The sequence below is a fragment of the Vicugna pacos genome, chromosome 2 (genome assembly GCF_048564905.1).
Source record: "Vicugna pacos chromosome 2, VicPac4, whole genome shotgun sequence".
In the NCBI taxonomy this organism is placed as follows: domain Eukaryota; kingdom Metazoa; phylum Chordata; class Mammalia; order Artiodactyla; family Camelidae; genus Vicugna; species Vicugna pacos.
In genome coordinates this window covers 73,557,911-73,570,266 of record NC_132988.1, presented here as the reverse complement: position 1 = coordinate 73,570,266, position 12,356 = coordinate 73,557,911, and the positions used below count along the sequence as shown (strand labels likewise).

At 40.0% G+C, this 12,356-nt stretch overlaps 1 protein-coding gene across 1 annotated transcript in view; it reads left to right on the top strand.

The window, feature by feature from the left end:
- CNOT6L (CCR4-NOT transcription complex subunit 6 like) overlaps positions 1-11,320 on the top strand; it is a 106,003-nt gene extending 94,683 nt beyond the window's left edge. Inside the window, exon 12 of the mRNA XM_072941930.1 lies at positions 10,448-11,320. Coding sequence (XP_072798031.1) covers positions 10,448-10,483 — 36 coding nt within the window. The 3' untranslated portion in view covers positions 10,484-11,320. The remainder of the gene's footprint in view (positions 1-10,447) is intronic.
- Positions 11,321-12,356: the final 1,036 nt, after the last annotated feature.

Genomic DNA, 12,356 nt, shown 5'->3' with positions numbered 1-12,356 from the left:
ACCAAGATGAGGGCTCATATGCTGGTAGTTTATTTGGAGAAGTGATTCCAAGAAAGCTGAGTAGGGGACTAGAAAGAATGAAATAGGGAAGGAGGGCAAGCAAAGTCAAGGATACATGATTGATCTGGTCACTGCTGTGGGCAACTGGGACATAAATCTGCCACTGACCATCTGAGGAGCTGAATAGAATGCACCTCAAAATTGTCTTCATGAGGAATAGGAGAGGAGAGAATTTGTTTATGGGTTCCCATCTCCCATGCGGGAAGTGTTACTCCATGGGTGCTAATTCCTTTTCCTATCCATGTTTGTTCACCTATCAAATCCACTAAACAGGTTCCTGCAAGTATCCTATACAATAATAGTGGAGAAATAGGGTGGGAGTGGTGCAGAAAGCAAGAGATTTGGTGGAGCTGAGACAAAGTGCTACTATTACATTTCTTTGCAACTAGCTGCCAGTGCAGTGGTGATAAGGAAATGAGAGGATGTGAGGCGGAGCACAAGAGGAATGCTCTAGCACAGTGTACCTGAGATCTGTTTGGACACATTGTTAAATCCATTTCATAACTGCCTTCTAGGTCAAGACAGGCTGTGACCTCAGCAAAACGGGACTAGAGGAACAAGTTTCACTCCACTGCTAGAACTGGTTCTGGGGCTACAGTTAATATACACCATCTTTCATCATGCATTCCAGATTTTATTTAGCTTTGCACCACCACATAGGTGGGTCTAGGTTGCTTCCCTAATGTTGGGTGACCCATACCTTCATCCCAACAAGATGTTATATGGCTACTGGGCTGTAAGTGGCTGAATTTGCCAACTCATCCCAGGGCATGAAAGAATCAAGAGCCGCCCAGTGAATCTCTTGGGTTCCAGACATGCTTCTTCCTGCTTCCCGCTGTGTAGCAGCACCCCTACTTTCTTATGGCAATATGATGAATCTCTGCTTGCACACTAGCATTGTGAGCCCCAAGTGACCCCTTCCTGGGGGCAGCCTAAATCCAGTGCCCAGGCAATGTGTGAGTATAAAAGCCCAGTCTCAGTCTACCTCAGCAATTCTGAAGGGTCTTCCCATCTTTGAAGTTTCCCAGGGTTCCTTGGTTAAGACTGCATTGTAACCCAGCTGCTCCCTTGGTCCATTTCTGATTCCTTTCACAGGGTTTGATTCTGAGAGCACTTGCTAAACTAATAAGCTTCCTGCACAGTAATCTCCATCTCAGAGTACGCTTCCCAAGGAACACGACCTGCCGTACCAATTTCAAGGGGTCATGCCAGAAGTATATGGAGAATGCCTCCAGGACTCCTTGCTAAGACTTCAAATCTTGAACCACTAGAGAGTGTCACTGTGTCAATCAATTGTTCCTGTGCAGTCTTACTCAGGTCTCTCTGGTCCAATACTTTATGATCTGCTTTCGCATGTTTTTCCAGTTCCTGGTCATAATGTTAGCCCAGGTCTTAGAATTCTTTGGGACAGCTGTTTTCTTCTGGTGTATTTATTCCTCTACTCAGACTGTGCTGTGATGTCATCACAGTTATTGATCAAAGTTCAAAGAGAGGAGGCATGGGTAGATCTTATGAAGGACAAGCATCGTCTTTTAAGGCACCTGCTACAAGTGAGAACTTTGCAGGTTATCTAGGCAGAGGGAGATTTTATTTCCTCTAGTAAGGGAGAGGACCCCGAGGGTTCAAGGATATCTGGGGATTCAAGCTTCTCTAGCTTTTCTACCGACTGTCCCCATCCCAGGCTTTAGAGTCTCACTTTGAATGCACAGCCTTACTGTACTCATTGTGGCTCTGCTACTATTATGCAAATCCAGGTCCTGATCTTTAGCATAGCTTGCTCCATGGCTGCTGAAATAATGGTCATTAAACACTGCCCTGAATGTATCTGACTTTCACAGCTTATCTTGAGTTATAGTTGGCTAATCTGAACCTGTCTTTTTCTTTTTTCAAGGTGTCTAAAGTCAGTTTCGAGAACCAGACAACCCCCCCAACCCTTACTTATACTTACCATTGCATCAAACTGCTACTGCTTCCCATGGAAGCCAATACTTCCCTTTCTCCCCTTTCTCCTGCACTTCAAATCCACCACCAGTGGAAGTGTCAACCAGCAATGGAGTGATTAGAGAGTGATTCAGGTCCAGAATCTCATCTTGAGCATTTGCTTTCTTGGGCTACTTCTGGTAATGGCTGTCTTAGCCTGAGTTTCACAAAGGGCAGAGCCTGAGAGATCTTCCTGGTATGTAGTTGATTTGGGGATGTGATCTAAATGAAAAGAAGTGGGGACTGTGAAGAGTCAAACAGGGAAGGAGGAGGACAAGCTAATTCATTGGGGAGTTCTTGAGCTGATCACTTCTGTGATCCCACCAGGAACCCTCTGAGGAGCCTGTAAAACGCACCTGAGAAGGTCCATCTGAGGAGTGGAAGAGAAGATTTATCCAATGGCTCCTAGACCCTCTTGGTCAAAGTTATGTACCTGAATGTTAACTCTCTCATGCACTCAGGCTTAGCTTTTCTCTTCAAATATGACATGATAAGGGATCTTGAACTTCTGTTGAAGCAAATCAAGGGAATATACTTAAAATTACAACAGCAAATTATAAAGTCTTATTAAAATAAATTTAAACACAGTACTGTGTTTTCTAAGCATGTTGTATATACTTGTATTCCTTTATTTGTGGCTCGTGGCAAATACGTGAATTAATATAAAAACTAGAATTTACTGTTACATGGTTTGTCATGAACCAAGTACTGTTATGTGCTTTATGTACATTAATTTATTTAATCTTTACAACAATTCCATAAAACGTGTTCTGTAATTCTCTTAATTTTCCAGGTGAGGAAACTGAGACCCAGAGAGGTAAGTAATCCAATAGCTCTGTGATCTTGGTGCAGGAAACAGGAAGGCGCTCTGCGGCAGTTCCAGGCTAGAGTGCAAGTGGCCCTTCCCGTCGGGCCACAGGGCTCTGCGGACCTGTGGTGTCAGAGGTCCAGCTGCTATTTCACAACAGGAGTGGGAAGGAATGTATTTGGCCCCCAGGAGTATACTTGGGGAATTCTCAGTATTCTCTTGCCCCATTTTGCTGTTAAATTGGCCTGAAACCATGGTCTAGAACCAGGTTCTAGGTCAGCCATCAAGACCAGCAGAGGATGAGAGGTAGCTGAGGGTGAGTGGATTGTGCAGGAGGCAGCTGACGAGTGTCACTTGTGGTCCCAGAACAGCTGCAACAGAAAAGGCTGTAGTTCATCTCACTAACCTTTCCCTTGTAAGATTCGGTGGGGGGCAGGATGGAGGTGGTTTCAGAATGTATTATACAAAGCAAGTGGCTCTGAGTGGCCCCTGGGAACGTTGTGGTGTATGGCTCTGATTCCCCTCTCCAGAACCGAGACACTCCTTTTCTCATCTGCTGGGAGTGGACTCTCCACTGAGATGCCCTCCCTGATAATTACCCTGGGCTGAGGAGGGAAAGCTGCTTTGCCCAAGGTCATGCCCAGTGCCAGGAGGGGACATCTGTCTGCAGCCAATGCCTGGCAAATGGGTTATTAAGACTTAGCCCACTCACATCAATGTATGCTAATTCCGAAGGGACATGCCAGCTCCAGAGCCCCCATGGGAGCGACTAACGCCTTTGTTGTGACTGCATTGCTTCCTTCACTTCCCAAATTTGGTCCTGAGCATGCTCCAGAAAACTTCCTGAATGCCAGTTTTCATCTAAAAATTCATTTCCTGGGTATCCACATTTGTAGGTATTATAGGGGGTGCTCTTGGATTATAGAAATCTCATTACCAAAAACTGTAGTACATGGCATGTAAGATAAATTCCTAATATGTATGTGTGTGTCTGTGTATTTCATAAATATATACCAATCACTTAAAGCTCTACAAAACATAGGAGTAAATATGTAGGCCTTAGTTAAAAGGTCAGTGTAGGTCAAATGTTATTTACGGGGATTTTTGATGTCTCCATGTGGATTAGGTTTAGTTGCATCTTTAATAAAGGATTGTATGAGTCAGGAGTCAGCTGAAAAAAACCAGAAACTGTTCTATTTCAATCAAGATGAATATAGGGAGTGAGTAAACAGGAGAGGGAAAAATCAAGTCAGAATGAGTGGTGAGGTAAACCGAAGATGAGCAACAACATCCAGCAGCCACTGAAACCTTTAAGCCATGGAAATCAGCAGGAGTTGCAGTAAACAGATCCAAGAAAGTGGGTCTACCTACCAGGAGCTAGAACCATGGCAGGGGCTGCCTGCAGGAAGTGTCATCACAAAGGGAGGGATTGTCTTTTGCAGGCTGGGATCACAAAGAAGACTCAGTCTGCTGGAAATGCTATCTATAGCAGTAAAAGGAAAATACCATGACTTTACCTCCCCTCTTCCCTCCAGTTTTCCACCGTGTCTCTCATTGGCTGAACCTAACTAGAAGTGATTGGCAAAGAAGGTTGGAAAATAGTGCAGCCTATGGTACATTTAGAATAGAGCAGTGGTGGGGAATGCGTGTGGGAGCACACACGAAAATCATTAGCACACACTGCTATTTTCACTACTCAGCATCCATTCTCATGCTTCTAACCGTTTTATTTTCTTTTTAAGAATCACTTTATTTGCACCATCTTTTATTGTATGGTAAAAAAAAACACATCATAAAACGTACTGTCTTAACCACTTTTAAGTGTTCAGTTCAGTAAGTATTAAGTATATTTACATTCTTGTGCATCAACAAATTTCTCAAGCTTTTTCATCCTGCAAAATTGAAACTCTATACCCATTGAATAGCAACTCACCAGTTTCCACTCCCCAAACCCTGTGGCCACCACCATTCTACATTCTGTTCCTAAGAATTTGTGTACTTTAGATACATCATATGAGTGGAATACAGTGTTTATCTTTTTGTGACTAGTTTATTTCACTTAGTATAATGTCAAGGTTCACCTATGTTGTAGCATGTTAAATTTCCTTCTTTTTAAAGGCTGAATAATATTCCATTGTGTGTATATACCACATTTTGCTCATCCATTCATCTGTTCATGGACACTTGGGTTGCTTCCACATTTTAGCAATTGCTATGAACATGGCTATACAAGTATCTCCTTGAGAGCCTGCTTTCAATTCTTTTGGGTCTATATTCAGAAGTGGAATTGCTGAATTATATGATAATTCTATTTTTAGTTTTTTGAGGAACTGCCATACTATTTTTCATATTCCCACCGATAGGCAGAAAGGTTCCGGTTTCTCCACATCCTCACCAATACTTGTTTTCTGCTTTTTTTTTTTTTATAGTAGTTATTTTAATGGTCGTAATATCTCACTGTAGTTTTGATTTTCATTTCCCTAGTTATTAGTGATCTTGAGCTTCTTTTCATTAGCTTCCTTGGAAAAAAAGAAGATATACAAGCAGCTATTCAAGTCTTTTGCCTACTTTTAATTAGGTTGTTTGTTTTTTTGTTACTGTGTTTTAGGAGTTCTCTATATATCCTGGATATTAATCCCTTATTAGGCATGTGATTTGCAGATACTTTCTCCCATTCTGTGGACTGCCTTTTTATTCTTTTGGTAGTGTCCTCTGATGCATGAAAGTTTTTCATTTGGATGACATTCAGTTCACCTATTTTTGCTTTTGTTGCCTCTGCCTTTGGTGTCTTATCTAGGAAATCATTGCCCAATGTAATATTGTAAAGATTTTGCCCTATATTTCCTTCTAAAAGTTTTGGGGCTTTAGGTCTTACATTTAGGATTCTGATCCATTTTTAGTTATTTTTCATATATGATGTTAAGTAAAATCCAACTTCATTCTTTTATATTGGATGTGCAGTTTTCCCAGCACTATTTGTTGAAAAGACTGCTTTTTTACCATTGAATGGTCTTGGCGCCCTTGTCAAAAATCATTTGACCATTTATGGGGGAGGTTATTCCTGGACTCTATTCTGTTCCATTGGTCTTATATGTCTATCTTTATGCCAGTACCATAGTGTTTTGATTACTGCTGCTTTTTAATAAGTTTTGAAATCAGAAATTATAAATCTTCCTGCTTTGTTCTTTTTTCCCCCAAGAGTGTTTTGGCTATTTGGTGTCCCTTGAAATTCCATATAAATTTTAGAATGGGTTTTTCTATTTCTGAAAACAAAAAGTTGAGATTTTGATAGGGATTGCATTGACTCTATAGATCACTTTTGATAATATAGACATTTTAACAATATGAAGTCTTCCAATCCATGAACATGGAATATCTTTCCATTGATTTATGTCTTCTTGAATTTCTTTTAGCAATAGTTTGCAGTTTTCATTGCATAAGTATTTACCTAATTTACTGTTAGTATTTACTGTCTCACTGTTAAGTAAATTCTTAAGTATTTTATTTTTATGCTATTATTAAATGGAATAATTTTCATGTTTTCAGATTGTTACTTGTGAATGTATAGAGTTGTAACTCATTTTTGTGTATTGATTTTATATTGTTACTTTGCTGGATTCATTTATTAGTTCTAACAGTTTGTGTGTAATCTTCAGAGTTTTCTACATGTAAGGGTATCATCTGCAAATAGATACTGTCTGTAAATATCATCTACACATAAAGGTATCATCTTATTTCCTCCTTTCCAAGTTAGATGCCTTTTATTTCTTTTTCTTGCTTAATCTCACTGACTAGAACTTCCATTATTATGCTGAATAGAAGTGGTGAAAGTGGGCGTCCCTCCCTTGTTCCTGATTTTTAAAGGAAAAGCCATACTTTCCCATTTATTTGTATGGCTTTTGATTTTTTTGTTGAAAACTGTGTATTTAAATGTGATAATGTGGCAATTCTGGAAATCAGATATTCCCCTTTCCTAGGGTTTACTATTTCTGTTATTGTTTTTGGTTTTTCTATTGTTGTAAACTGTCTGTGTGCCAAGGATGAGCCTGAAGTGTAAACTTAAAGTCTTCTTATGTCTTTTCTGAGCCCGCATCTTTCCCTAGGCATACATAATCACTTTCTAATTTTACCTGTAAATGCAGTTGATTTTGAATGTCCTAGTCTTTATTATTTGGATCCAAAAATGGGAAAAAGAGAAAAATGAAGTGAGAGGAAGGGCACCAGCCCTTTGAATTTTCTGGAAGTCACTTCAGTCAGAGGAGGAGGGGCTTGCAACAATGAGGGGTGGTGCAGCAGCGTTGTCGGCCTATTTCTTTGTCTGCACCTTTGTGAATCAGAGGCAGCAGTTGGCAGTCAGAGTCCAGAACCCTAATATTAGAAAGACTGGGTCCTTTTTGCTCACCCTGCCTCTTACAAGCTGTGTGCTGGCTGCTCCAGGAATAGGCACACAATGCCTGCCATGTGGCTGGGGGTGGGGTAACTGCTACTATGCTAAGAACTGACATTGACCAAAATTAATCAGACTTTCCCTTCCAGGCCTTTCCCTGGAAACTTCAAGTCTCCAATAGTTCCAGGAGACAGATTCTGCCAGAGCAATTGTTGCTTAGGTGGGGAGACAGATTCATGGTACTTTCTACTCTGCCATCTTCCTAGAATCCTTCTTCACTTCTAACCATTTTTAACTTCAATATAACTACAGCCTAATGCTGCTATATAACAGGAGTCAACTATCCTTTATCTGAATAGGCTCCTGTAGTTGTATTTCTTAATACTGTGGCAAAAGAATATCTTCTGGGCCCTTCAAGGTGAGTGTATGTTTGGGAGTGGCTCAACAGTTTGCACATTATGAACCCATTCCAAATCCTAATCTCTAGGATTCTCCAAACTCCTTACCTATGCCTGTGGTCCCCAGTATGGTAGCCACTAGCCTTGCATGGTTATTGAGCACTTGAAGTGATAGTTAAGAAAATTTATTGGATTAAAATATGGGTACTAGAAAACTAGATATTACATATGTGGCTCATATTTCTGACAGCACTGTTCTTCAATATGCTAAGCAAGTTCTGCCGTCTCTACTTCACACCTCTTAGGCATTATTTTACTAACTTAATAGGTGGCTAGTGCCACCCCCTGGTTCTTCAACCAACACATTTGATCCTAAATCCCAGCCAGGTGTACCTATGTCAATAAATTCAGCCTGATTCAATCTTCTGAATTTCATTCTCCTGAATAGTCTTAGAATATATTCTGCTGTGGTCTGAATGACTCTGTCACTATAGAATTCATATATTTAAATCCTAACCCTCAAAGTTCATGTTATTAGGGTGTAGTGCCTTTGGAAGGGGCTTAGGCCATGAGGGTGGATCCCTCACGAATGGGATTAGTGCATTACAAAAAAATCTGCAGAACCCCTGTTTCTTCACCATGGGAGGACACAGCAAGAAGGTGCCAGCTATGAACCAGGAAGGGAGCCCTCACCAGAAGGTGACCATACTGATGCCTTGATCTTGAACTTCCAGCCTCCAGAGCTACGAGAAATCCCTGTAGTTTATAAGGGCCCTTATCTTAGCATAAAATCCCTGATAGGACTATACATTTAGGTAATGTTGCAACTTTTCCATCTAGATTATCAAGTTTTGGGCCTGATTCTCAGCTATGTCTGCTCTATGGCTATAGGGCTTACGGAATGTGGCTACTTTGCTTAAGGTTTTGCATTAAAAGTTTAAGGCATTAGGCTTGTCTTTTTCCTTGTGTACACTCTTCAGGGCAGTCAGAAGCATCCATGCCATCTAGTAATTCTTGTTAATCATAATTATTATCATAATGGTCAGTGCATCAGTTACTTGACCAAAGCCTTGTTATCACCTTGTATCATGTCTCATTAAACCACAGCTTATTCAATAATTATGATGCCACTGCATGCCACAACTTACTAGTGTTCATTTATTGCCTATAAACATATTTTCACTGCGTTCGTGGTCAGGCAGACATCAAACAGTCTTAAGAGTTCCATGTTGAATATCAGCTTCCTGCCACTGTTCCTGGTACCAAGAGCTGTATCAGTAAGGAGCCATTCAGAAAAATAGAAATTACTTTGGGCACTGCAAACAGAAGAAATTTAGTGCAGGGGATTGTTTACACAACTAATGGAAGAACTAGGAACCAAATAAAAAGGTACTAAGGCAATATTGAAATAGGAAAAGCAGGAAACTGTTACCACCGTTTGGGTGGATGGAGTGTAAAGAGGACAGAGTACCACCAGGGCTTAGAAGCTGAGCCTTCTAGTGGGAGCTGGCACCTCTTGGTGGCTGTCTTGTGAGATCTGAAATCTATTGGAATGATTAGCCCATGGGAACTGGTGTTATGGAGGAAGCATAGCCAATGCCAGAGATGCCTCCAAAGCAGAGGAAGAGAGGGCAGAACACTTTGACTTCTCTCTCCCACTCCCAAGTAATCCAGCAAGACTTCCCATTTGGCACACTTTCTCAGAGCCACTTATCAAGGGACCTTGGGAAATGTAAACCCTGAGATACAGGCAGAACTAGGGAAGGATGAGAATGAATCTAAGAGTAAGCAGGCAAATGACTAGCACAAGAAGTATATCCCTTTCTTGTAATTATGTACACATTTGGTGCTGTAGGTGGATTCATAAAGATGATACAGCACAGACCTTACTTCAGTAAAGCTTGCAATTATATGGCTGTATTTATATGTCACTAGTAGTAACAGCATGAATGCCAGATGAATGTTATGTAATCCTAGCATTTATCTCCTGGTAGAGCTACATATATAGATATAGATACAGATACAGACATCCTCATGCATATCATCTTATGAGAGGCATGAAATTACTTAAAGTAGCAAGCTTTTGAATAAGACTCTACCTAAGTATTTTCCCCATATTGACTACTTTATTCAGTATTTTACTTGTTAATTGTGAAAATAAGGAAACCCAAACAACATACACCTTCCCTCCCGTAAGCTTGGCTTTCTTTTGTAATTTACAACTACACAGCCAAGACAATTTATCTAAATTTAGTGGACCACACATGATGTGTGAAAATGAGATACTAAACATACGGAGAGGAAATAGAATGGAGAATCCTGCTTTGAGATATTCATTTCTGTGGAAACTTTAATCCTTATTTTTAGTATTTCCACATCTACAAAATAGTCTATGGGGGGTGGAAAGGGAACTATTTTCTTTTGTTTTAAGAGTGTTATTCTAGATAGCAAATACTCTTGCCAAACATTTTTCTTGCACCCTTAATATAAGTTTGTGAAATGTATTTGTCAAAAATCATAGAGGGGGTGAGTATAGCTCCGTAGTAGAGTGCATGCTTAGCATAGCATGCACAAGGTCCTGGGTTCAATCCCCAGTACCGCCATTAAAAAAGAAATCAGATAAGTTTGGAAAGTTTACATTCTATACCGAGTTAAAAAAAAAGACATTATTTTTTTAAAATTAATTGTTTTTTATTGAGTTATAGTCAGTTTACAATGTTGTGTCAATATGTTTTGAATGTGTGAATTCTCTACCCTGTGGTTCAGGCATGGACCCAGTGATCCACATAACATCTTCCTCTTTTTGCCCAGCAGATGAGGAAAGATTTGCTAGAGAGGCTGACGGCGTGAGAATGTACTACTTCTCTTACCCCTCCAGATTGGGTTTCTCCACAACACAACTGGCCAAGCAGTTATTTCTGAAGAGTCTTGGATGCTATCCACATGACCACGTTCTCACTTTTACATAGTAATGCCTCCCAGGAGAACCAAGGGGATATCTTTGGGAATCACCACAAAATATTTCACTTTCTAAACTCACCATCTACAAATTATGTGACACTGAATACTGGATTCAGTGTGAACATGGCAAAAGATGAATGTTTCTCCCACTGTCCTGTTGCAGGCCAGCTCGTAGCCATGCTTTTTGGGGGGTGAAAAAAAGGCATTAAGCCATCAGGAAATGCATAGGCTAAGGGAGGGATGTGAGAGGATACCAAAAATTAGGTTCCTTTTGCAACTTCCCATTTTTGGAGGGTGGAGTAGCTTTTTATCATCTTTGCATAGGGCCCTCAATAAAATGTTTATTAAATAAATTCATTAAAGAAGACTTAGAAGTATGACAGCCCTTCAAATATTTGAAAATTGTTATCATATGTGAGAGGAATTACTGAGCCTCTCTTTAACAGCCACCCTTTGCTCTTAGTTTTCCTCCCTTTAAAGACACACAGAACAATGAATGGGAGAGTTTTAAAATTATTAGAAGTGTTTGAAAACTGACCACAAAGAGATTTCCTTGCAACTACTTCTGGAAACACCATAGGAGAAAATATGATTTCTGTAGACAGTCAGTCTAGACGACCATTAACTGGCCTCCCAACTCTGGCAGTTAGAATCATAGACTCTTCATTTTTCATTATTGTTCAATAGTTAATGTTTATGTTCATTAATAAAAATATCTTCAAAGTATGCAAAGAATTAAAATACAACTGAGACTGAAGGAAATATAATGGCCAATTTATTTATTTGAATAATTGAATAAGTAGCTCAACTCTTGACATAATTAAGCCTCTTTCATTCTGTGAAAAGTTCATTTGATTCTATTACCCTCTCATCTTGAAAGAGAAGATGAAAGGAAGGAAGGAAGGAGGAAATGGAAATAACAAATCTGACAATGAAGGAAAGGAAAACTCTTGTTCCTTGTTTCCCTGTTGGCTCAGTCACTCTTTAGACCCTCTGGACCTGGAGAGAAGCAGGTTAATGGAATAGGGGGTCCAGAAGCCCAGAGGTGGTTGGCCAACTTCAGACATCAAATCAATGACCTCAGTCCTTATTTCCCTCCACCCTTCCATCACATTCACTCATGATAATCATCAATTTCTTCTGAAAAATTCCATTCTCTTGGCCTTTGTGAACCTTCAGAAGAGTTGAAAAAGACTCAGGGGAAATCACGTCTCCCCTGTCTGTTCCGTTTCTTTCTCTCTTCACTACTTTTGAATTATTCCAAGCATCAGCCCTACTTCCTTTCCTTTTCGTTATTCCACCATTCCCACCTACATGACCCCTAATGTCTATCTCCACCCCTAGTCTCCTTCTTTGTTTTTAGTCCTCTATTTCTGATCACCTCTTTGGAAATTCTTGGATACACCTAATTTCACTATATTCCAAATTAAATGAATCTTTCCATCACTAGTCCTGTTCCTCCTCTCGGTTTTTCAGGTGGGGTGAGTAAAGGATTCCAGTCAAGATGACTCTAAGGTTTGGGGAACTATGGAAAGAAAGATGTTAGTCAGACGTATGACAGGTAGGACTTGATATCTTTCTCCTCTCCATTTCATTAAGCACAAACCCATTATTACTGATTTAATTTGTAGAAAAAGTCATTGGTAATCTCTTTATGTACTGTGCTGTTTTATAGTTTAATTTGTAAGGGACTTATATACTAAACTAAATCTGTCAACTCTGCTTATGTTCTAGGCTCTTAAATGTCTCAAATTCAACTTCT